This window comes from Varanus komodoensis, unplaced genomic scaffold (genome assembly GCF_004798865.1).
Source record: "Varanus komodoensis strain SLA01 unplaced genomic scaffold, ASM479886v1 scaffold13_1, whole genome shotgun sequence".
Taxonomy (NCBI): Eukaryota; Metazoa; Chordata; class Lepidosauria; order Squamata; family Varanidae; genus Varanus; species Varanus komodoensis.
Window position 1 is genome coordinate 3,747,472 of NW_025335408.1, and position 27,092 is coordinate 3,774,563.

Here is a 27,092-nt window from a genome sequence, read left to right on the forward strand (position 1 = left end):
ATAATAATAATAATAATAATAATAATAATAATAATAATAATAATGGTCACGAATACTGAGAACTGTAGCTTAAAACAATTGGGAAAGGCTGCAGTAATCCTTTGAAGAAAAGGTTGCAGTCTTTTATGGGGATGGGTGTTGGAGGATACTGTAACATGAAATACCATTAAAATATTCACACATATCTTACTTCCACAACTGAACAGAACTAAGAAGTCAGAGGAATATCAATGTAACCATTTATAGTCACTGCTACTGGTGGTATCTATAAATGCACCCTGCATATCCCAAGTTAAATTCTTCTCTACCTCTTGATTCTACCACAGAGAATGATATGAGCTGTGCTGTGCTGTCTTACAAGAGTATTGTCTTTGGACAGGGATTTACCTGGGACTTGTAACAGAAAATATGGTTATGATAAACTGTGACCATTGCAGGGTAAATGAAAAGTCTTACATTATATTACCACACAGTTTTCACATCTTTGTTTCAGCTGTTTTTGTTGCAGAGAAAAAGGAGGCTATCACAAATAAATCCACACATGAAACATTTCCTGAATGAGCTTTCACACATTGCTTCTCCCATACCTTGGGCTTGTAAACAGCTAAGTGCACACTGCTACACACATTCACACTGCATTTTCATGAAAACCATACAAGACAGAGCAAACCAGATGATATAGAGAGATATTGGTAAAGTAATTAACAAGACTACCAATATTTTTACAAGCACAAGGAGAACCAGATATCTCGACACCCCTTTTAATCTTTCCCCTTAGAACATGCCCTGAATTGCTTAGTAGAGAAGAGCTGAACTGTATGTTTAGCAGTGGTTATCATTACTTTGATTTAAGCACCTGGGCTGACACCTGAAATAGGTGCAATAAAAATTAAAACTCCTGCTATGCATGTACAGAGTTCCTTCATCACAGAACCACTGCAGTATATTGTACATACCTGGAATTATAAAGTAGGAATTTCAGGGCCTAACTTCTATAAAATAAAGGAATTACTGTCAAGATTCACATCTAATTTATTCCCACAATGATAAAGAAAGATATCCCAGGATGGACTAAGCAAATGGGAGAAATTTCAATGCAGTATTTCTCTCTGTGGTCCAGAAGCAACTCCTCATAGCTCTATCACAGGCTCAAGTGAGGAACACTTGCTAGCAAAAGGGATTCCATTAAAACCTTGTGTGTGTCTCCACACACACAAGCATGCACATCTTAACCAACTTCTTCATCTTAGAGGGTTGACAAGATCTCTCAAAGGATATCAAGGAGGCAAACTGATGAGCTCAGCAGCAGTACCATTACTAGCAATTCCTAGAGAAACAGACTTGGATGACATACTTAAGACATCACAACAGCCAATCTCCTTCTTTCTTCTTGTGCAAAAAACAAAACTTTATTTTAACAATACCCTTCCCTCCAACAGGTGATCAAGTTTTCCCTATTCTAAAAGGTTAAATGGCTCTCCTAAGGCTTAGTCACTGGCAGCAAGAACTGTAGGATAAAATATGCTGGTAATTTTGTTACTTTTGGCTCCACCATTTCACCACTGGGTCTACCTCTTTACCTGGGCCTCATCCATTACTGGAATATGACTCCAAAGAGCTTTTCCAAAACAAAAGTTAGTACAGGCTGAAAAGGGCTCAATTCCTGTTTTAAAGGATCCCATGGCTAACGTGTTATGTGAATCAAGAATACAATCCAGAACACCCTTACTCTCTCCCGAGATTCTGCTTTACAGGCACGATTGGCAACAGGGGGTTAGATATTTCTGTCTCTCTCCCATAACATTAGAACTTGGGGTTATCCAAGTGGGAGATTCAGGATAGATAAAAGTAAATATTTCTTTACAGACCACATAGACTATGAAATTCAGTTCTACATAGTAGCATCCACCAATATGGATGCTTCTATAAGGCTCTAAAAGGACACATTGTTGGAGAAGGTGGCTAACAATGACTACTAGTCTTAATGGCTATATGCGACGTCCAGTATCAGAGGCAGCATGACTAATTACATCAGTTGCAGGGGGACCTGTGCAGGAAGGTGCTATAGTACTCATATTCTGTTTCTGGGATCCTATGCACAGTTGGTTGGTAACTATACAAACAGAACACTGGACTAGATAGACCAGTATTCTGGTACAGTCCAGCACAGCTCACTTCTTATCATCTGAGGCCCTCTTCCAGATGCTCACCCCCAACTGAGGTGGAGCAGGTACCTATAAAGAGATGAAATTTCCGGAAGTGGCACCCAGTCTATGAAATACCTAACACAGAGAGGCTTGGTTGGTTATATTATGGCCTTTTCAGTACCAGGTCAAGGGTTTTTTTTTTGAATTTCCCAAGCTATTTTAGGAAGTGTTATACTGCTTATAGATCATTGAACTGTTATTGCCCTACTTGTTTTACTTCAGTTTTATGTACTGTGGTGTTTTTATTCTTTAGCTTGGTTTTATGTGCTGTTTTTATCCATTGTTTTATTGTTTGGACTTTATATTTGGCTTAACGGCTGGTTTATTATTATTATAATATTTCTATACTGGCCTATATTTGAAGCTCTCTGGACAGTTTACAATAGCAGTTTAAAATGCAATAAATATTTATTTAATTTATAGTCCATCTCTCCACTCAAAATGGTACCCAGTGTGGCTGACAATAACAGAACAGAGATTGAAACAAATATGCAATTAAAATATAACATAAAAGCAAATAAATTAAAAGCTACAATGAAAGAAATAAGCAATATGCAGTCCGATAATAACACCAGCTTACACCAAAGAACTGTATGATTTTTTTAAAAAAAATACCTTCCAGAACACAAAGGGAACCTACCTAGCTTCCCTGGGTAGAACATTCCAGAGCACTAGAACAGCAACTCTGAAGGCTCATAGAAGTAGTACAAATGGGATGCAACCAAAATGTTTTTCACCATGGACAGATCAGTCATCTCCCGGAATGAGCACAGCTGGTACATTAGCCTCAGCTGAGCAAATAGAGTCATGGACACCACTGAAATATGACTATCTAGGTCCAGGGCTAAATCTAGGGGTACACAAGACTGTAAAATGAAGTCTCCAAATCAAGTGCAATGTCATTTAGCCTCATTTAACCCCCTGGTTTCTTGATTTGCCATTCAGATATCCAAAAGTTCCTCTATTTTTGTTTGGATTATTTCAATTGTTTGTCCTCATTCAGCCTATTACCAACATCTGACACTGATGGACAGTTAGAACAGCTTCCTTGAAAACAGATGGAAAGAAGAATGAGATCAGTTTCATTAGCAAACTGGTGGCACCAAAATCCCAAAGTCCAGACAAAAGTTTTCACCTGTGTCTGTTAAATATTATAGGAACAAGATGGAGCCCTTGGGAACAACGCAGGACAGCAGGTACGGAACTGAACAGGAATTCCTCCAGCACCATTGAGTGAAATTGTCCTTCCAAGAATGAGTGGAACAACAGTCTCTCCAACTCTCATTCCAGAGAGCTACCTGAATATCATGGTTTATACTACCATAATCTATTAGGAGGTCCAGTAGAATCAACAGGGGGACTTCTTCCTTTCCACTTCCCAGTGGAACTACCAATGTGACCGGATAAACAAACAATAAATGTTTAACCTCAGGTCTCCCCCGCCAGTCCATGATTCTTTAAAAAGTTTTAATTAAACATTATTTCCCTATCTGTTTGTTAACCAGCCATGACCTGGGGGGGGGGGGGGGAGAAACCTTGATAAGCACCTGAAGATTTAGAAGGCAAGTGTTTCTGAAACATTGTTTGAAAACCCCAATTTTATGTAACAACCGTTGGTTCACCTACAGTATTCAGGACTTTTAAACCCGATCTGCACCATTAATCATTATAAATTTTAACTAGGGAAGATTCCAGTAAACTCAGAATTGACTATGAATAACATAAACAGAGAATATATGCATATGCACACATTCTTCTCTTCCCATTTTCCTTCTTCCCACATTTCATGGTACATTTGAAATTCTAGCATCATGACAGTGAAATACAACATACACAATTGTGTATACATATCATATTTTAAATAGTAAAAAATTAACAAATTTGTAAAGTACATCTTATAGAAACAAAATAGCAAAACCCAGCAAGTATAGATTTTGACTGTACAGCAAAATATGGGATAGTTTGTAAAACATAACAGCACTTTTCCAATAAAGTATTTCTAAAAACATTCTTCAATTTCTTCAAATGAATTATTGGAACGTAAAAGTGCTAAATTCTGGCTAGCTCAATACCATCTACAGCTGCTACTTAATTTTTTTTAGCCAGTATTATTTAAAAACAGAAAGAAAATTATTCTATATATCTGAAGTGCAATGTTTGTTGGATTCCCACAATGATTTGATCCATGCTTGCTTTGATTAATGGTTCATTTTCCTTGGATTTCCATTTTGGCTAAGGTATCATGTTCTTAAGAGCAAAACCAAAGCCTTTTTCCCTGTTTACATTTCCTGTTACTTAAGTTCTACATTTAATTTTTGTTTTTTTCTGGAGAATTTGATTTTCTGCCTTTTTTCCCGCTTGCTATTTTAGAATGATAGGTTATTATTTACACTTTTGTAATAAACCTTGAATCTTGTGGAAAGATAACAGATAAATAAAAACATTTCTATATTTCTTTCCCTCCTCTGATAGTTAAGGGACCTTTTCCCCAAATCTTCAACCTCTAATATGGATCAGAATGGGAAAATGCCTTATGCTCATTTTGGAATTTTAAAAACAGCATATAACACTCTAGCACAGTATCAATAAAATGCACATATCAAGGAAAAGCCAGCAGTTTTACTGTCAGCATTATTGAGTCTACTGAAGAAAATAAGGGTCCAAAATACAATGTAGTAGCAAGATATTTTAACATATATATGACGTACATATTGCTTTCATTACAAGGAAGATTAAAAATTTGCAACCAGACCAACGAACATCAATTGTCATAAAACAGCTGCACATACATAATCACTGGTAAAGTAGTAGGGGAAAGAGTATCCTTTTAAGCTGGTGAACAGATAGCATATCCATTGATACAGAAGAGTTGGCATTATTGATTTAATCCATTTAACCTGTTGTTTTTGAAAGCAATTTTGTGCAGAAATACCAATGAAATATATCCCTTGGTTACATGTTTGTGGTTTCTTCAATACAAAATTGTATTAGGCATATGTAAAGCACACCTGCTGTGTAAGTAAGATATTGATTACAAATGGAGGCTTTAAGATGCAAAATAGTGTCTTGAAATATGACATATGCAGAACTGGGAAAATTGCTTACAAAGTATAAAATGCAAGGAAATATTCCTCAGTTTTTAGGGTAACTGAGGAATCAAATAAACGTAAATACAATGGTTTCTCCAGTGCATAATCACATTATAAACTGATGTACTGCAATTCATTTCTAATAAATTTAAGCTGATGTACTATTGTTCATACAACAAACAGTAAGATACCACATCAATATATGAAAGTTCAAAATATTTTTCATACCATTTTCTAGTTTAATGAAATAATGTAAGAGTTGAACTTTAAATTCTTCCAATGGGCATATAAAAATACTTTTTAGTAATTTAGGTAAATAAACAAAATGGCACCAGACCTACCTGTGTGACCATACTTTGCATGTATGGTGTTGGATGCTGTTGCTGCTGCTGCTGCTGCTGTTGCTGCTGCTGCTGCTTTTGCTGAACAGCACTTTCTATTGCTACTTTTGCTACAGTACTTGGATCTGCTCCAGCTGGCACAGCAACCATAGTTGCGCTGCAGCCAGCATTGTTAGGGTCACTGATTGTAACAATTCTAACTCCTACTTTATTTGGGATTCCTGGAACAGTTTCCCTATCATTATCCTCCGCTGGCCTCTTTACAGTTTTGCATTCTGTTGTGCCGTTAGTCGACCGAACTTCAGATGACAGGGTAGCCAGGGGCCCACGAGGTCCTGAGTGCGGAACTGCTATGATTTGGTGCCCCTGTATAACAGAGGCTGTTGACTGTGGCGAGACAACTACACTTGGGCGTTGCTGAGGCACATCTGAATTCAAACTTGAAGCTAGAGGTCCATTAGGTACATCAGCGTTGGTACCACTAAGTTGCTGGGTTAACAGTTTTGAAGCCTCTTGTGTACTGCTTACAGCAGACGTAGTACCAAAACCTAATACAGGCCCATTGGAAAATCTTTCCCCTTGATCACCTTTGGCAGCATCTTGTTGTGTGGCATCCAAATTCCCTTGTTCTGCTAGAGAAATCTCGCCATTTCCTACATGATTGGAAGTTTTGTGATTTGGAATGTTTTTGCTTAAATGGGAACCATCACCTTTTTCAAAGTCACAGATTCCATTAATGAGAGGCTTCCTCAAATCACTTTTAATTTCCTGCATGTCTGGTTGTTCAAAGTTCTGCTTTCCAAGAGCTCCATTCTCACCCAAGTCTAATGATGGGCCATTACTGACCTGTGAGAACTGATTGGCCTCATTCTGAATTTTCCCTGAGTTAGCTGGAGGTAGACTGGAGTCATGCTTTCTTCCATTTAGAAGACTTCCCATTTGTGTTTCGTTTTCCTTTGCATCGCCATTGCTGGTGTTTGCAGCTCCTCGTCGGCAAGAAGGATTCTCCATGACCTCAATTTTACGCTCATGAATATGTAAACCTGTTGCCTCGTTTGCTTCTTCTTCCTTTTGGCAAATGATTTTATCTCCTTTGAATGGCGGAGCAGTAGCAGAACATGTTGATTGTCCAGCTAGAGGTGCCTGGGTAGGTGGAAGCGCTTGCACCTGAAGCCCGACTCCTGCCTGTGTCCCACTCATTGTAATTCCAGCTGGAGCAATGATTTGAGTTGCATTTCCCTGACTCGCAGTTGCTGTAGCAAAACTAGTATTTGGCACAACTGTTATGGTAACCTGATTGCCAGAAGTCCCTTGGAAAATGGTTGCTGGGCTATTGGAGATCAACTGGCCAGGCAATATTTGTAAATTAGAAATGGGCACTGTTTGTACTGTCCCTGGGGATTGGATTGCACTCTGGACCAATTGAACATTTTGCTGTCCAACTAGTAGTGGCTGAGCTGAAGACTGCCCTTGAACTCCAAAACCTGTTGCTTGGTTATTAGCCATCTGATAAACCACCTGAGGGCTGGGGGCTCTTGCATTGTTTGGAGGAGGAATCTGTGGAGCTGGGAGAATAAGTTTACCACCAGGAGTAGAAGGACCTCGTTTAGGAAGCAACAGCTGTTTGATCAGGCTGGATTCACTAGGAGATGGCTGCCCCATCCCAGGATTATTTTGTTGTGGCTGAACTTGCATCTGTACCTGCTGTTGCTGTGGGACTTGTATCTGAGGCTGGGGTGGTGCTGGTGAATGCTGCTGCTGTTGCTGCCTCTTCACAGAAAGCATCTGGCTGACAGTGGGTGGGGGTCCTTGTGTCTGAGGGGTCAGAGATGGAGATGATATTACTGTTGGGACTTGGTTATTTGAAATTGGTCCAGGAGATGGGGAAGAAGTTGGAGTTAGGTTTGGCTGCCCACCCAACTGGCCACTCTGGCCAGCTGGGATTGAAGCTGGATTCGTAAGAACAATTTGGTGAATGGCTGGTGCATACGTCGGACCTTGCTGAGCTGGCTGGCTTACAATCACAACACTTTGTTGAGGTGGTGGAGGTGGCTGCTGCGGTTGCTGCATGGGTTGCTGTACCACTGTTGTGGGAACCTGCTGAGAAGGCAGGGGCTTTGGTGCAATATTCTGAAACCCTACCCTAGAAGTTGGCGGATTTTGGACACCAGCAATAGTAACTACCTGTCCAGCTGCAACTTGGAAATTCTGAACGGTTGTAGCTGAAACTATATTGGATGCTGAAGTTGTGACATACTGCTGAGGTGTTATGATGACTGTGTCTTGCTGCTGGTTACCAGCTGCGGACTGCTGAGATGATGTTTGTTGTGATGATGTGGTAATTAGCTGTTGACCCTGGGAAACTGCTGAAGTGCATGCTGGTATATTCTGTACTCTGCCAAATATATGACCCTGAGGTACAGCTTGTTGAATTACTGTCACAGGAGTGCCTGAAGGTATTTGTCCTGGTACTACTGCATGTAAAGGGGACTGCTGAATTACAGGTTGATGGAATAAAGTCTGAGAACTAACAACAGTAACAGATGGTTGTGGTCCAGTACTACTAGGATTCTGATTTGACATTTGTGCTCCACCTCCTACAGCGATAGTAACAGGAACTGCAGACTGAGGAACAGCGCTCTGTATTACTGTGGCCTTTACTACTTCACAAGAAATTGGAGCTTTATTCTGTATGACAGTCACAGGAGCATTTTGTTGGTGGTGACTGTGAACTGAAGGGTTTTGTGGTATTCGGGAAACAGCCTGTACCACTGTAGGTGCACCTTGAATGGGAAAAGACATTTGTGTTGCAGTTAAAGTTGAAGACTGATTAACAGGAGTCCTCTGAAAATGGTTTCCTATACTTGGTGGCCCATGTGGGAGTCCTGTTGACCAAACAAACACAAACATCTGAAGTGGGAACCTTATAATTAACAAGAAATAATATTTAAAATGCAACAACTGATCACTCCATTTTTAATTATCTGTGGAGCCAGCACAAGTATAGATTGTTGGAGCCCCAGACAGAGTTTCTGGGACAAATATCTTCTACTGAGCTCCGAAATGATGTCTATGCTTTTCTCCTTTCCTCCATAATAATTTAAAGCCCGCCACTGTTATGGTTCATCCCAGCTGAATGTCCACTTGAACTGATTTAGCAGCTGTTTTCAGACACCACAAGTGGCTGGTTGGTTTGTTATAACTTGTGAATGGATTAGAATGAATATTATTCAATATTAAATGGCATTACCAACCAGACAGGGAAACTAGGAAACCAGCTGAAGTGAAATCTAACCAAAACCAGTTATCAAATCTTATAAAATACTGTGTTTAGTCATCTGGTTCCTAGGATCAGCTGCCAAAACGATGCAAGAAGACCAGCCTTGCAAGTGTGAGAAGAAGCATACAACTGACTTCTCCAATTAGTCACTAGTCCAAGGATCAGCTTAGGTGATAGGGGTAGGGCAGCCTGGCCTCATTCACTGGTCAGGGAAAACATAGGTTCAGGAATGTACTTTTCACGCCAGTTTGTTAGGAATAACTCTACTCTAATTCTAGTTGCTTTTGTCCTCATTCCTAATCTTGTTTTCCTTTTTTATCATTTCAGTTAGATTATAGGCAGGGACTGATGTTTATTAATACCTTCAGGGTATCTAGAAAATTTTAGGCACTTTATAAGAGATCAGTAATTGTTACGTAGTACACTTAATTTATTTTAATATCTATACCCTGTCCATCAAAATATGCTTTTTCCAGGATGGCCATAGTATGTACACAAGTATTATTTCATTATGATTTATTTCATTTCTGTACTGCCCTACAGTTGAAGCTTTTGGGGGTGGGGTATGAAATACATTATAGACATTATTTTATCTGGAACACTACTAGCATGCATTTGCAGTCTGAAACAATGTAAAGCAGCACACAATTCACAATATATAAATACCTGCTGGTGAAGGAGATGGAGCTACATCAGGAACAGAATCAACCCGGAGGACAGGGGTTGAAGAAGGTTGTTGCTGATAGTACATCTGAATAGGGAGTGGTATAGCCCTCCTTTTTACTCCTACCACATGAATATGTGCTTGCCCATTGTTATTTGAATCCTCTACTCTCTTCACTGAATGATTTGGATAGACAGTCCTGTCAAACACAAGCAAAAACTTGTATTACTTTCAACAATAATAAAAGAACTTATTTTGCTAGTATTTGCACCAATTTCTTAACATATAAAAATTTGCTTTCTATGCAAGTATATGTCTTAGTGTGGTAACCTGTATCAGTCAAGAAATATTCCTGGAGGCAACTGCTGGACAGTTCAATTCCTGTGAAACCATTTTGAAAGTGGTGAAGGTTGCTACAGGCAGATTTGCTCTTTGTTTTGTGGCATTAGCTCGTATTTCAGCACCATGAGAGGGTAGGCATTGGCAAAAGAATTGGTACGGAGAATAAGAGAATAATGAATTACATGAGAAGAAATGGATGGGAAAGTGCTGAAACCGTCTGCTAGGCCATGACTTTTATTCAGTTATATTTGAAACAAGGATTAAGGCAGGGGATAAATTCAGTCCTCTATTCTCAAGCAACCTTCAAAGGATGAGAGCACATATAAAGCTTAGGGCTGTATTAGAGAATCATGATGATTGCTTTTTAAGGAGGGAATCCAACAATTCCAAGGGGAAGTGCTGTAACCCATGTGAGATTTTACTCAGTGGGTTATCATGTTTGTATCCTGTAGCCTTTCCCAGATCAGCAAGTGCACAGGAAGCACGTTCAGATCCTTGGATGAAAAGTTAGTTTTCAGTTTCCAAAAGTAGAGAAAAGTAAAGTAAAAACACATCTTTATAGAAACCTTTTCCCCTTTTTCAAGCAACTACTGCCTACAACTACACAAGATTTATGATATGCCATAGCCAAAGCACACTTTCCCATCTTTGGCAATCTACAGAAACTACAGAACACTACAAGATACCAGGATGTGGTTTAGTCTAGGAATGAGTTCATCTTACCGAAGACATTTATAAAATCCAGTTGACGTTAAGATTCCACCTCGAGCGAGTTTACTGCATGTGGAGAGGTATTCAGAATACATTTCAGCTCGGGAGACAGAGCAATCCAAATTTATCTCAAAATGGGCATTCAGCCTAAGGAGAAAAATGGTTTAAAATACCTGGATAAGCACATGACAAAAATTAAGTGGCTTACAAAACCATCCTATGGCTGTTAGATGGCATCTAGATGGCCACAGGATTGCACAGTTTGCCAGTCTGGATGTCAGAAAATAGCTCTGGTGACACAGCTGAGGACTGGACCTCTGATCATCCTGCTACCAGCTGGCATAGAACAAACTGTAGCAGCCATGTCTCCAAGGTCACAAAAGTGAGCTCAGATAGAAGGGCTTCAGGGGCAAGGAGGGGAGGAGTGCCACCATGATACGATATAGCCTAGCTGTATCTTCCCTCCTGCTTCAAGGTGCCATGTTTACCTGAAATCAGCCTTCTAAATGTTTGCAGGATGGGAGCAGCAAGAAAGTAAGCTCTCTTGCTAAATGCCTTCTGCCCTGTATAGGATGCCCATAATCCTGCGAGTATGGAATGTTACAGGCATCCCAAGTGGACTGCACCCTTATTTCTTTGATCTTTTAAAACATAAAATATGTATAAATCATACCTCCTCTCAACAGGTACTTAAGGCAATAGATAATTCAATAAAATTAATAAAGCAACATAAAATGAAAACATCAATCAGTGAAAAACAGAAGTAAATTCCATCCCACAATCTTAATTGCAATAAAACTAAAGAATAATATTAACAATTAAACATCGAAGGAAAACACTGTCTTCGATACCTGTCTGAACGACAATAAAGAGGCTAATCTTAAATCCCTTGGAAAAGGGGATCCATAATTGTGCTGCTGAAGAAAAGGTCTTATCTCAAGTTCCCACCAACTTTACTACTTTAAGTTACAGTACATGTAACAGAGCCTCAGATAAGGCTTATCTGTAACTGCTTATTTAGCACAATGGTTTTCAAATAACTTAAGAAAGTATTTTCTACATCTACTTTACTATATGGAATCTCTGTACATTGCACAAACTTCTGAATAAAGCAGGGCACTGGTTAAGCCTTTTGGTCCTTCCTATTACCCTGTAAGGAAGGACTTCTACATATACTTCTGACACAGTCTGGAAAGATATCCTAGCAAGTGGCCCACCAGGTAAGCTACCTGCCCATGTATCTACCTGCAGGGCATCATTTGACAAAGAATGTGCAGTCTTTCAATAAGATTATTTATTTTATATTCAAAATTAATCATGAATATAGCTCAGTCAGCATGGTGCTATACAGCTCATGACCTCATGCAAAGTTGCCTTATGGGAACATTATTTTTCTGGAAAAAAGATTAAATACATCTCCGAAGAAGTTGGTCCAATAAAAATATCTTAATAACCTGTAGCTCATTAGTAGAAACATTTCCAAATCATCCTTTGTTAAAAAGTAATAATATACTGGCATAAAACTATCCAAGTAGTGTTTATGTATGAAAATGTTCAAATATATGGTCAAGCTTATTGTCAAATTTATTTCATCAGGAAGAATGATACAATACTTGGATAAAATCAAACACTTGTGAAGATATAATTAATTCCTTTATACTGAATAATCTGAAATACAAGCATCTACCAGCCTGTCCAGACAACAGGCTAACATACTATAAATTTAGAATATAAAAAATCTATAGAACTTAAATACGCTCAACTGTGCCTGGATGGTGTACTAACTATGGTATTATGTACTAACTACCACCATATCCATGGCAGATAGGTTTCTGGTCTATCCCAGCATATGCCTGAAACTGCAGATAGTAGTAAACACTACATTTGTGGCTTGCTAAACGATGTGTCTGAGGATGTTTCCACTTATGTTACTGGAAATGTTACGAATTTTTTTTATGGCTGCAATACAAACAAGGAAAAATGTGGTCACCCATTTAAGTGGCAACATTGTATACATTGTACTTTTAAAAACTGTCTCAATTTTTCTACTGCTATTCTGGCTTCCTGGTCCATGACCAAAAAATAAAAACTAAACTACATTCGTGGTGCTTGGGGTGCAGGATCCCTGCAAAAGTGGAAAACCACAAGTATCGCTAGAGTTTTTGCACCCACAGACAGACAAAAGATGTGTGGCTAGCTAGTACTGAGACAAAGAGCATGGCATCCCCAAACAGATGCCTAGTATGTGTAGCTTCCTAGAGCTATTTGCAGTTTTCCCACTTTCATAGGGGTCCTGCACCCCCAACCCCCATGAATGGTTAAGTGAAACAGCATTCTTTTAAACTGCCTTTAACAAATCCATTGCCATTTTATTTTGATGTTTATTATACAAACCATGTACTTTGCCACTGAATTATGACTCCTATTCCATAGGCTGTTTTACAGAAGGCTGTTAATTATTGGATCAACTTTTTAAATGTTTTATAGTAACATTAAGAAAATAGATTAAAACATCCTCTACTACACAGCAAATATTCAAATGAATTGATCAATAGTCCTTCAAAACAAAACTGAAATATTTTTGCTTTATATTTTGCAGAAAATGATATATAATAAACAGAACAAGCTAGGATATTTCATTGGTCATATGACTGCTTTGATAGAATGAGATACTCACCACTGACATGCAAATTTTTCACTGTCTATTTCTACTATCCCTGGAGGAGGAACAACATGCTGCGGTGGTCTTGAAGCTTGGTGGAAAAAATGAGTCAGAGTCAACTCATGTAAACTGGGTCACTATCTTTCAACAACTTATATTTGTCTAGTTCTCATTCCTATTTATCCAACATAGCTCTCTGTAAATATATGTGGTCCAATAATATATTTCCTAAAAATCATGGAGGTTAGTTAATTTGTTGTTCTAATAATTAGCAGATGTACCTGGAACCAGTTGGCAGTTGTACTGGAAAATCCATTTCCTTTGACTCTTATTAAATGTATCTATTATACACCAGAGGTAGTAAAAAGCCCTAATTCCATATAAAATTAAGGGTGTGATCTATCCTGGCAAAGAGGGATCACTAAAGGCTCAATATAGTTTTGTTACTCCCACTTCTTCCTGCTATACATGCACTGCAATGCCCAAACCATGCCTCCCTATCTTTATTCAGTTCCCCACCCCTGCTTCCAGTTACAAGATACCTATGCTTCCAACTCCTATATCAAACAAGAAAGTGGGCTGCAACAGGGCTTGACTCAGTCCTGTACTAATTTTTCTCCATGTATAAACTAGCTGTAGACAAAGCATTACATTATTTTTAACTATGTCAAATACTATGGTTTCGACTGAGAGACAGACAATGAAAAAAGAAGATGAAACTAAGCATATCTTAGTTATACGATTCCTACTTAGGACTACACATTTTGTTATGGTGACCTTATGAATGAATCCCCTCCAAAATGTCCTGTCCTTGACAGCCCTGCCAAGCTCTTGTAAACTCAAGGCTGTAACTACCATTATGGACTCAATTCATCACTTATTTGCTCTTCTCTGTCTCCTCCTCCTCCTTCAAATTTGCTTAGTGTTACTGTCTGCTCCAGTGAGTCTTGCCTTCTCATGATGTGCATGAAGTACAATAGTCTCAGTTTTGTCATTTTTACTTTCAAGGAAAGTTCTAGCTTGATGTGTTCTAGGACCCTATTGGTCCAGGATATTCACAAAGCTCTCCTGTGGCACCAAGTTTTGAACTCATCCATGTTCTTCCTCCTCACTGTCCAGCTTTCACAACCAAAGAAATTGGAAATACAATAGCGTGAATGATCTTGGCATTGGTCTCTAGTGAAACAACCTTACACTGGATGATCTTTTCTAGTTCCTTTACTGCTCCCCTTCCAAGTTCCAGTCATCTACTAATTTCTTGGCTGCAACTTCAGTTTCTCTGTTTCAACTGAAGACTGAGCCAAGGCATGTAAAATCTTTCACAATTTCAATTTCTTCAATGTTGACATTAAAATGGTCTAATTCTTCCTTAGTCATGATTTTTGTTTTCTTATTCAGCTGCAGTCCTGCTTTTGCAGTTTCTTCTTTCAATTTCATCAGGAGTCCTTTCAATTTGCTGCTTCTTTCTGCCAGTAAGATGGTACCATCTGCTTATTTTAAATTATTGATGCACTGTCAATCATTTTTCACTCCTGGCTTCATCTGATCCTAATCAAGCTTATGATATGTTCTGAGTACAGATGGAACAGACAGGGATACAAAATACACTCTTGGCCGATAATTTACCTATAAAAAACAGTTCTGTTTCTTCATATTTTGTCCTTACATACAGGTGTCACACCAGGAGAATCAAAGGACCATCCATAGCTTCTCATGATCCACATAGCTTTGCCTTGCTATAAAGCACAGACTAATCTTCTTTTGAAATTCTTTGGTATATTCTACCAGCCTACATATATTTGTGATGGGATCTCGAGTGCCTCTTCTTTCTGGAATCCAGCCTTTCGAATTCCAAATAGCGTAATATTTGATGCAGCACCTTGAGCATCAATTTGCTTGCCATGGGTAATTAGTGCAATGATCTTATAGTTCTGCACTCCTTAGCATTACGTTTCTTAGGGACTACACATTATCTCTCCACAAATTATGGATGTGATCAGATGTTGTTATAAATGTAATCTTATTTTTTTTAGTTCATACACTAGGACAGAAGGAGGCAAACTGTTGCCTTCCAGATTTTTGGACTACAACCTCATAAATTCCAGTCACTATGGCTAATTGTCAGGGACTGTGCAAGTTATAATCCAAAACATCTGGAGGACACCCACAATGTGCACTGAAGCCTTTGTGCTTGCACAGTACACCAATATTTAATCTTGTACCCAGCAAAAAACAATACAATTTTAACACAAGCAACATTTTTAATTTTTACTATTACTATGCCTATTGCATCACTGCAATCAATGGCATCTTAGAAAAAAAATGGTGCTTAAATAACTTTTAAGAGATTTTCTTCATGTTTGTACATTTAACTGTCTAGGTCTTATCACAAAAGATAAGAATCATTCTTGCCTATCTTACTAAAAATGACCAGCAATCAGATCACTTTCCGTGCAGCAGTACTGAATAAGGATAGATCTTAAAAAGCCAGTGTGGTGCAGTGGTTAAGAGCATGGGACTGGGACTCAGACAATCTGGGTTCTAGTCCCCGCTCAGCCATGGAGCCAACCAGGTGACTTTGGGCCAGTCACAGACTCTCAGCCCAACCTACCTCACAGGGTTGTTGTTGTGGGGATAAGATGGAGGAGGAGAATGATGTAAGCTGCCTTGAGCCCTTTGTAGGAAAAAGGCAGGATATAAATAGGAAAATAAATAAATAAGTTTGGGTAGTCAGTGTTCTAACCCTGCCCATAGTTTCTTAAGCAGGGCATTATCTTGAAATAAATGTTTTAAAACAACATTACTATTTTAAAGTATATGTCCAAATATTCCACCTTCAGTAGTACTAAAGCATGAGTGTGTTTTTCATCTAGTCCACATAGTAAGGATGAAAAAACATGCACCACTGATACTTTCTAGACAAATTGCTTTATAAATGCAATACCAACCTGGGGTAGCAGGAGCATGGGCCTGAGATGGAACCTGTTCCACTGCTTGTGGTCTAATTTCAGATAGTACTTGGTGGTTGGTACTTTGATGTTCAACAAGTTTTACTGCACTGAGGGCATCAGGCCCAAACATCTGGATGTCTACTGAAACCAGACATACTAATGTATCTGAAACATTAATATTAATATGATTATTCCACAAAGTCTCAAGGAAAATTCATGCAAGAAGTTTCTTTATTCAACCAATGGAAAAATATTTCTACCAGAAAGCCTTTATGTTTTTCTTGTAGGTTGAATATCTAACTGAAGAATCCTGCTACTTTCTTTGATTTCCTTCATTTATCCTTCAAAAAGGAGATATTCAGTAACAAGAAGGTATCGTAGCAAGAGGAAAATTGATAATAAAACCTTGTACAAGATCTAGAACTTCATATGGATCATTTACAAACTTGCATGTTATTTAAGAAGACAGATTCCATTATTCATGCTGGACATACAGGCTGAATTTTAAAAAGGATGAAAGGCTATTTATCTTTCCTGAAAAACTTTTAATCCAATACATAAATCTGGATTCTCCTAGCTGTATAATAGTTATCATACAATAACCAAAAGAATGCAGATTTTAAATGTTTACATAACTTGCTTATATACATAGTTTACTTTGTACAAAGAACTTGAGTCTCCTATATAGAAAAATGTGTGTGTGGGGGGGGGGGAAGAGCACAGTTTGGAGAAAAACATAAAGAAAAGTATTCCTACAAATTTTCATTAATATTCATTAATGAAAATATTCATTAATATTCATTTCATTAATATGGTGAAAGGAAAGTCCGATGCTGCAAAGATCTATACTCCATAGGAACCTGGAATGTAAGATCCATGAATTAAGGCAAGCTAGATGTGGTCAAACAAGAGATGACAAGACTGAACATTGACATCTTAGGAATCAGTGAACTAAAATGGACAGGAATGGGTGAACTTAATTCAGTTGACCATCAGGTATACTACTGTGGGCAAGACTCCCTCAGAAGAAATGGAGTAGCCTTCATAGTCAATAAAAGAGTAGGAAAAGCAGTACTGGGATACAATCTCCAAAATGACAGAATGATCTCAGTTCGAATCCATGGCAAACCATTCAACATCACAATAGTCCAAGTCTATGCCCCAATCACTGGTGCTGAAGAGGCTGAAGTTGATCGGATCTATGAAGGCCTACAACACCTTCTAGAATTAACACCAAAAAAATGATGTCCTTATCATCATGGGGGATTGGAATGCTAAAGTAGGAAGCCAAAAGATTACTGGAATAACAGGCAAGTTTGGCCTTGGAGTACAAAATGAAGCAGGGCACAGGCCGGTAGAATTTTGTCAAGAGAATACGATGGTCATAGCAAACACTCTTTTCCAACAACCCAAGAGACGACTCTACACATGGACATCACCAGACGGTCAACAAAGAAATCAGATTGACTATGTGCTCTGCAGCCAAAGATGGAGAAGCTCTATACAGTCAGTAAAAACTAGACCAGGAGCCGACTGTGGCTCAGATCATGAGCTTCTGGTTGCAAAATTTAGGCTTAAATTGAAGAAAGTAGGGAAAAGCACTAGGCATGTATGACCTAAATCATATCCCTGATGAATATACAGTAGAGGTGACAAATGGATTTAAGGAATTAGATCTGACAGAGTGCCTGAAGAACTATGGATGGAGGTTCGCAACACTGTACAAGAGGCAGCAACTAAAACCATCCCAAAGAAAAAGAAATGAAAGAAAGCAAAATGACTGTCTGCGGAAGCTGAGGAAAGAAGGGAAGCAAAAGGCAAGGGAGAAAGAGAAAGATACACCCAATTGAATGCAGAATTCTAGAGAATAGCTAGAAGAGATAAGAATGCCTTCTTAAATGAACAGTGCAAAGAAACAGATGAAAACAATAGAATAGGGAGGACCAGAGATCTCTTCAAGAAAATTGGAGATATGAAGGGAATGTTTCATGCAAAGATGGGCATGAAAAAGGACCAAAATGGCAGGGACCTAACAGAGGCAGAAGAGATTAAGAAGAAGTGGCAAGATTACACAGAGAAACTATACAAGAAAGAGCTTAACGTCCCTGATAACCACGATGGGGTGGTCACTGAACTCAAGCCAGACATCCTGGAATGTGAAGTCAAATGGGCCTTAGGAAGTCTGAGCAACAACAAAGCTAGTGGAGGTGACAGTATTCCAGCTGAGCTATTCAAAATCTTAAAAGACGATGCAGTAAAAGTGCTAGACTCAATATGCCAGCAAATTTGGAAAACTCAACAGTGGCCACAGGATTAGAAAAAGTCAGTTTACATTCCGATCCCAAAGAAGGGCAACGCCAAAGAATGTTCAAACTACCACACCATTGCACTCATTTCACATGCCAGCAAAGTCATGCCCAAAATCCTACAAGCTAGGCTCCAGCAGTATGTGGACCAAGAACTACCAGAAGTACAGGCAGAATTTCAAAGAGGGAGAGGAACTAGAGATCAAATTGCCAACATATGCTGAATCATGGAGGAAACTAGGGAGTTCCAGAAAAACATCTACTTCTGCTTCATTGACTATGCTAAAGCCTTTGATTGTGTGGATCACAACAAATTGTGGCAAGTTCTTAAAGAGATGGGAGTACCAGGCCATCTTATTTGTCTCTTGAGAAACCTATATGCGGGTCAAGAAGCAACAGTGAGAACTGGACACGGAACCACTGATTGGTTCAAAATTGAGAAAGGAGTTCGGCAAGGCTATATACTGTCGCCCTGCCTATTTAACTTATATGCAGAGCACATCATGAGAAAGGCGGGGCTAGATGAATCACCAGTTGGAATTAAGATTGCTGGAAGAAATATCAATAACCTCAGATATGCAGATGATACCACTCTAATGGCAGAAACTGAAGAGGAACTAAAGATCCTCTTGATACGGGTGAAAAAAGAGACTGCAAAAGTTGGCTTGAAACTCAACATTAAGAAAACTAAGATCATGGCATCCGGTCCTCTCACTTCCTGGCAAATAGATGGGGAAGAAATGGAGGTAGTGACAGATTTTATTTTCCTGGGCTCCAAGATCACCGCAGACAAGGACTGCAGCCAAGAAATTAAAAGACGCTTGCTCCTGGGGAGGAAAGCTATGGCAAATCTAGACAGCATACTAAAAAGCAGAGACATCACCCTGCCAACAAAAGTGCGTCTAGTCAAGGCTATGGTTTTCCCAGTTGCAATGTATGGCTGTGAAAGCTGGACCATAAGGAAGGCTGAGTGCCAAAGGATTGAGGCCTTTGAATTGTGGTGCTGGAGGAGACAACTGCGAGTCCCTTGGACCGCAAGGCGATCAAACCAGTCAATCCTAGAGGAGACAACCCTGACTGCTCTTTAGAAGGCCAGTCAAAGAATTTGAAGATGAAACTCAAATACTTTGGCCCCCTAATGAGAAGGAAGGACTCCCTGGAGAAGAGCCTAATGCTGGGAACAATAGATGGCAAAAGAAGAAGGGGACGGCAGAGAATGAGGTGGCTGGATGGAGTCACTGAAGCAGTTGGTGTGAGCTTGAGTGGGCTCCAGGGGATGGTGGAAGACAGGAAGACCTGGAGGAATGTTGTCCATGGGGTCGCGATGGGTTGGACATGACTTCGTGACTAACAACAAACAACAACAACTTTTCATTAATATTGCATTTTCAACTTGCTAAGTGCTTTACATTCCATGTTGTGTTCACTCTGTCCAACTATACCCGCTAAATTACATTGTTTCTCAATACCTTAATAGGAAGCATGTTCAATTGTGTATTTTTATGACACTGCTAATTTTTTAAAATTGTCAACTCACCTATGCTTTTGTCAACTTTAGCTATCTTTGTGCAAGCCACTTCACCCATTTCAGTTAGCATATAGAGCACCTCTAGAGCTGATATGACAAGTAGCACATCAGGCAAAGTGAGATGACAGATGATTTCTTTGTAGGATTCTTGATCTACATATTCACAAATTAAGACACCATTGTCTTCAGCTTTACAAAGATTACTTAAGATTTCCATGCCTGGGAGAAAAAAGAACACTTTAGAGGGAAAAGTTATTCTTTAACCATCCAGACTAGAAGCTGCAACTGCTTAACAACTTACCCCTCATTTTTAAGAATCTATCTCTTGACATTAAGCATTTTGTAACAGTATGAAACATTAGATGAGTTGTTTTGAAATCAACTGGGTCCAGCAGAAGCTGAAGGAGAAAAGAACACACATTAATGTGATATATTTATAATGACTGGAGTTATTCATACAGTAATATTTACAGCCACTAGGTTATTGGAAAGTATTCAAATTCATCATTCAAAACATTTTCAAATACTACAAATTGGTTGTTAATACAATTGAATTTAAAGTTCAAAGCTATTTATTTTTATCAGAAGTAAATCCATTTGAGAACTATATCCAAGCAAATATGTGCAGGTGTGGCTATGCACCTGTATGTCCAATTGAATACAGTGGGACTTGTGCATGAAATTGTGCTGTAAGGTTTTATTTACTGTAGGCACATTATTGCTGGATGAACTTTGAATTTGGGTTAAATCACAAGATATAACTTAGCATCAAATATACCAGAAAAAAACAACAACACTGCAATCCTATGCAAGCTTACTTAAAATATATTTCCCACTGAATCCAATGAGACTTACTCCCAGGCAAGTGTGCAAAGAATTGAAATATAAACATACAGTTTCAAAAAGTGAAGGAATTATTTTATCCTCCTGAATGGTTGCAATGGACACAATTGTTCACTATATTAGGCACATATTAAGGAAAACTAATATTTAATTTTTAACAATATTTTTACTGACAATTTCTGGCTTGGTTTTACTGGGAATTTTTTAAAAATGCTCTTGAAAGAGAATGGGTTCTTACATTTTATGAATTATTATTTCAGGGTATCTCTTCCTACAGTGTTTTTTTTTTTTTTTTTTTGCTGTGACTGGGGAACATTTAATTCTTAAATTGTATTTCAGACTAACAAAAATACTATTTTTTATTCTTGTATTTGTTTATTTTAAAGAATTTCTAAGTTGTCGTCGTCATCATCATCATCAAAATTCATATACCTCACACCTGGCAGATGCCTTCATGGTAGTTTTTAAACATAACCCCAACACAACAATGAAATAACAACCAAAACACTAAACACAGCAATGAAGATTTCAAAATAGCAAATCAGTAAAAATATTAAATACCTAAAGAATGATCCTATGGACTCCACTAGTCACTGAACCTGGGAATCTGTGCTCCAATCCCCTTCCTTCCTCCTCACAGTCAATACAGAAAGAACCGTGTAATCTGCTTCCTTGATCAGGAAATTGGAGGCATTGCAGGAGCAGAAAGAGTATGAGAACAGGACTTTTATCACCCCTTGCTGGTCTGGATGTTCATAAACCTCTGCATTCAGGGTTTATGAGCATTGAGGGTGTAACAGGTTTCACTAGGTCTATTTTAAGTTTGACTAAGTATGACTCCAACTCATTTTATTTGAAAATCTTTAGAAAGATGATATGAATCAACACAAAAAGACTCACCAATTTCCATTTGTTTTTCTTTCATAAAACAATTTCTAATGTTTTTGGGTTTCAAAATGTTTTAAGCACATTCTAACTTTGGTATTATGCAATTTATTGTATAGGTTCTACTTCTATGATTTATTCCTTACCTCTGCAGCTATGTTTCCTAGTGTATCAAGCCCCAACTGTCTTAAAGAAATAAAATGACTGTGAGCAGAGAGTAACAAGAAACGAAGACAGGTACGATTAGCTGCCAACAGCTTAACATTTCCTTCCTCAAAGGAAAGATTTCGCAAAATCACTGCAATTTGGAGTACCCGCTGTCCTTCAATATCATTAATGCCCAACTTGCGTGGTGGATGAAATAAAGACTCCCGTATCCAGTCTTCTGATGTAGTATCTATCAAAAAGATAAAAGTATTAACTTCAGTGGCTTCTGTTCTAGATATATTAGATTTAGTTTAACACTTATTCCATGTAACTCACCTTGAGATTTGTTTCTGTCAGAAATGAGGTCACGTACTTCATTATCTTCAACAATATCCTTCCAAAACTGAAGAAAAAAAGAAATTACTTTTTAAGTATGACATTTAATTTAACAAGGTAGAATTCAGTGAAAATTATACTGTGTAATAAATAAAAGGATACTACTAAATTTGATAACTTCATTATGAGATAAATAACATAATAAAAATAACAGTTCATTTTGGCATAGGGCTGCAGACTCCTTACTTAAAAATGCTTGTTTGCCCTCAGCAGCTGCATGAATATCCAAATGTTCAACATGTGTAAGGGGGCTGGATTGTACACTTCTCAACCTACTCTCTTTCGTACCTTTCTTTGATGTACCAATTTTTGAGGCCATATTCTGGCATCCTTAGCTTAATGTATCCCAGCTATTTTCTTTGCAACTTAACTTGACAATGCTGTAATAGCATTAGTTTGGGGCAACAGCTAAATCAAAATAATTTGCTTTAAAAATATTTGTGTATATACCAAAACAAAAAACTGCAACTTCTATTTTATAGAAGTTCTATGTTTAATCTTATCAATCTAATTTTTTCTCTTTTAAAATGATTTTTTTTTTTTGGTTACTATAAAAAACATGCCAAAGAAATGGCGTTGATTCACACTTGGCGGGAAGGGGAGAAAGGCACAATAAAAACAGTTCAAGCATTCTTCTACTAGTTTGCAAATTAAAGAAGAAAATAAAACCGAAGGGTATAGAACAAAAAAACTGTAAAAATTCAGGTTTTGCAAGCACACTCTCCCTATCACTTACCAAAGGTACAGTAACAGAAATTACACCTCAAAAATAAAATACACTCCTTCCTTTAAATATATCTAATTTATTTAATGGAATATAGCACATTTACCTATATAATGACTAAACAAAATGCAGTACTCTACATTAAAAAGAAGAAAAGCAAGATTTCCAAAAATTAGTTGTTTTTAGAAGACATGTAACCAAATAGCATTATTGAAGAAGTTTAATTTGCAACTGTATTACTGTATTATATACACTATATATACAGTGTAGCACTCCTAAACAGGCTTCAAAATGCATTCAGCTTCCTATTAGAAAAAACAACAGAATCCACAGCATACTGTACCTACATTGTTTCAACTGAGTCTAAATTATGAGACATTTGGAACCATCTTTCCTCAAAGTACAATCCAGTATATTTCTATATGTCCATCCAGAACTAAGCTCTGTACCTAACTCCTTGATAAAGCCACCACTGACATAGGATACAATCCTTCCTTGTGAGCACAGTATCTATGTGCACAGTGACCCCGTAAGTCATAGGCACAACCCTGTTTTCCTCTTTCACCTATGCACAAAGACATAAATGTCAGTGTGCAGGCCATGTTTTACTGTACATTTAACCTACCCTTCAAACTTGTATTTTTGATCAAATGGAGGTATTGGGCTGGATGAGGACATGTGGAAAGTTCACAGGCCTATTTTTCCTATTGACAAACATGCAGTGATGCAGCTTCCCCTTGGATATAAGGGATATTGTACTCGCATTGCTCATGGTAAATGCCAGAGCACAGCAGGTTCTTGGCACCAATTGGCCCTGACTAGTGCTGAGACTGGTGCTGCTGCTGCAGCTTTCCATTAATGCAACATCCATCCCATACTGCCGTACATTGCCACTACCAATCTCATCACCCTGAATATGGTGTTTCCTTAGTGAGCAGTAATGACTGTGTTTTTGGATGGCTATCCTGGATAGGTGGCAGCTGTGTACTGTTGCTGGCATTAGTTTTCAATGAGAAATGAGCTGATGCTGAGTTACTATCTGTGGCAGTTGTTCAAATAACACCCCCACCCAAAATAGGTTGAATGCTGCATTTTAGGTAGTCTAACATGGCAAGTTCTTGAAAAAGTTGGAGGTAAGCACTAGCTCTGTTCCCTTTTAGAAGTGTCAACACAAAAACATGGGGTGGGGGAAGTGGGAGCTGAGTTATTGGCACTGGGCAGCAATACTGGACCCATAGTGGACTGATTCATAATGTGCCCTTCCTTGCAAATCCCTGGCCATGCTGATCATTGACTAGCATTGATCATACATTGCCGTACTTAATGAGAAAAAACTGTTGATTTTTGAATCCAAAATAATTAAATATGTTTTGACTAGCTAGTATTTCAAAATGCTTAAAATAAAACTGCAGTGACAAACAATTCTTAATACAGGATGTTACCAGTATTGTTATAAAGATACTTCTACATGATTCTACTTATTTTATAAGTATCTCATTTTCTCATTTTTAATGTATTTCTCTCTGAAAAAGAACTTATTTAGAAATTAGCAATAGCTGACTGCCTGAACATATTTAGCCAATTATCATATATGGAAACTTTTTGCAAAAACCTTTAAAAGTCTGAACGACAACAGTAACAACAACAGAATACAGTGATCTGTCTTAATTCAACTCTCTTCTACCAAAGAAATTAAATTCCATGAATGTATACAAGCAGATTATATTGACAAGCTATTTCAATGTTATTATTCTCAGCTACTAAATACTTGGTTGCAGATTTTGATTCTGTATTTTTAAATCAAAACATCCCCATATATATTATCTCAGTCAGTGCTATGCATCTTCACAGTTCTGTTTGCAAAATGAAATAGCACATTCACACAAAATAGATGTTTCAAGCCACATTTTCTTGCTAGTTCTTTAGTATAGTAGATCATGACTTCTAGTAGGTCAATCAACCTTTTTTGGGGGGAAGAGGTCTTAAACACAAGTATCACACCCACTGTGTGTGAGAACTACCACTTTTTGGAGGAAAATATAGTGTTCATGGCACAGAAATTACCTGAATGCTTATTACAAACAAAAAAGCAAAATCTAGCATAGAAGGTTGAGAATAATGGTGAGCAAAATGCAGTCTGAAGAAAAAGAAATGCACAGCTGACTTATCATGGCTATTGTATCCATACTTTTAAAAACCTCATTTATAAAGTGGGCAAGCTCAACTGAACACACACACACACACACACACACACACACAGATTATCTTTACTTCATTGCTTTAGAACTAGTTTATTGTAACCTACAGGCTGCTTATCAATTAGTCTGTAACAGTTATGTATTATTACCTTTTTCCACCACCTATGTGGGTGGGGGCACTCTATTATTCCCTACAGCAGCAAATTTAGTTGAGATACAAGTGCTCTCCATCTGTTCCATCATTATATAAACCCTGTTAGTTTAGTTCTGCAACTATTGTTTAAGCCAAAATACATTGTTGGACAGTGAGTTTCTCTCACACAAAAAATATTTTTGATCAATTGTTTTTAAACCATATTTTTAAAGTTACCTTAACAAAATCTCTATCCGTTTTCTCCTTCCATTCTTCACCAAACACAGTAGAAAATGAACCTAAAGCTATGAGTTAAAAAGCATTAAAGTTACAATTAAAAAAAAGTCCACAAACAGCTTTGATAATACTATAGGTAATTGAAAACAGAGTAATTTTGAGGTATTGTGTCAAGCCAACTGTGAGTGCAACCTAATTCAGTTGCAATATATACTGTTCTCCTGTAGCAGCAGAATTCTTGTTAATTAGAAATGGCATAGTTTTATTTTTGTTTGCTTTTTTTACTTTTTTGAACATTATGCTTTTCTCCCTGAATCAGGAGATCTCAGACTGCAACATGGATCAGAAGAAGAGTGCTTTGTAACTGAGTTAGGCAAAGCCCATTATCACAAGCACAATTCTAAAGCTACATGAGTTAGACCGCTGTTAACTGGGATGACAGAAAAATGATTTTCTATTAATCCTGAAGAATAAAAGAAATGCTACATACCTGCTATACTTATATCATAGGAAAAACAGAAAAGCAAAAACAAAAACCCAAGCCAAAAATCTATGCTACAGAAAAACTGTATGCTATGAAAGTTCAAATTTTGTGTTCAAAACAAATTATGCCAGTAATATTGCAGCCAGCTTCCTTACTTGCACAATGTTGCTCATGTTGTTTGCTAATGTGTGTGGAATTTTCTTAGAAGCAACTAGGGAAGGGGCGGACAATAGGGGATATAGGATGTATCTTTAAGTCATAACATAAGGGAGAGATATCCCAAGCATAAATAATCCTCTTCCTAAATGAAGAGAATTGGCCACTTCACCACAGTGAACAGGAAGGCCCCACATACCTGAAACTTTAGACTTTTCATTCTAAATACTGGATCAATCCGTACCCTTATTTTAAATTCTGCTGTCTAGAATATACATATGGAAGATGAAGCCATAATCTGAAATTTATTTTTAGGCAAATGTGACAAAACTGTCTCTTAAAGGTTTATTTTCTGAGAAAAGATAATGAAGCAAACAATTCTCTAGGCACCAACATTACATATAAGTAGTTTCAGCTTCAGTTGGAAACTAGGTAACCATTACAGAATGAGTTAGTCATAAAATTCAGTCAGTTTTAATAATGGTACTGAGACATAATGATTACATTGTTGACTGCTCCCATGGTGAGTGTTCGTAGAATACCTATCTTCAGTGACAGTTCTCATCTAATTCTCAGATGACAAAATTAATTCCTCTAGTTTGTTATTTCTCTTTTTTATGTGTCTGGCCAATATTTGTATAGAATCCTTGGTCTAAACAATACCTCCCCACGCCCCCCAGCCTGGTTCCTTCCATAGTTTTGGACTTCAGTTCTCAAGAGTTCCACCCAGAACAGCCAATGGTCAGGAATCCTAGGAGTTGGTGGTGGTCCAGGTTGGGTAAATATGGTCTACACTGTTCTGTGACAT

At 37.9% G+C, this 27,092-nt stretch overlaps 1 protein-coding gene across 3 annotated transcripts in view; it reads right to left on the minus strand.

The window, feature by feature from the left end:
• ARID2 (AT-rich interaction domain 2) overlaps positions 1-27,092 on the minus strand; it is a 120,507-nt gene that overhangs the window by 29,777 nt on the left and 63,638 nt on the right. For all 3 annotated transcript variants that reach the window (XM_044422900.1, XM_044422902.1, XM_044422901.1), the window contains 10 exons: positions 25,645-25,712; positions 22,293-22,359; positions 21,956-22,206; positions 20,383-20,479; positions 20,091-20,300; positions 16,245-16,412; positions 13,312-13,387; positions 10,647-10,781; positions 9,584-9,780; positions 5,638-8,522 (listed from right to left, as the gene is read on the minus strand). In XM_044422900.1, the coding sequence (XP_044278835.1) occupies positions 5,638-8,522; positions 9,584-9,780; positions 10,647-10,781; positions 13,312-13,387; positions 16,245-16,412; positions 20,091-20,300; positions 20,383-20,479; positions 21,956-22,206; positions 22,293-22,359; positions 25,645-25,712 (4,154 nt within the window). The remainder of the gene's footprint in view (positions 1-5,637; positions 8,523-9,583; positions 9,781-10,646; positions 10,782-13,311; positions 13,388-16,244; positions 16,413-20,090; positions 20,301-20,382; positions 20,480-21,955; positions 22,207-22,292; positions 22,360-25,644; positions 25,713-27,092) is intronic.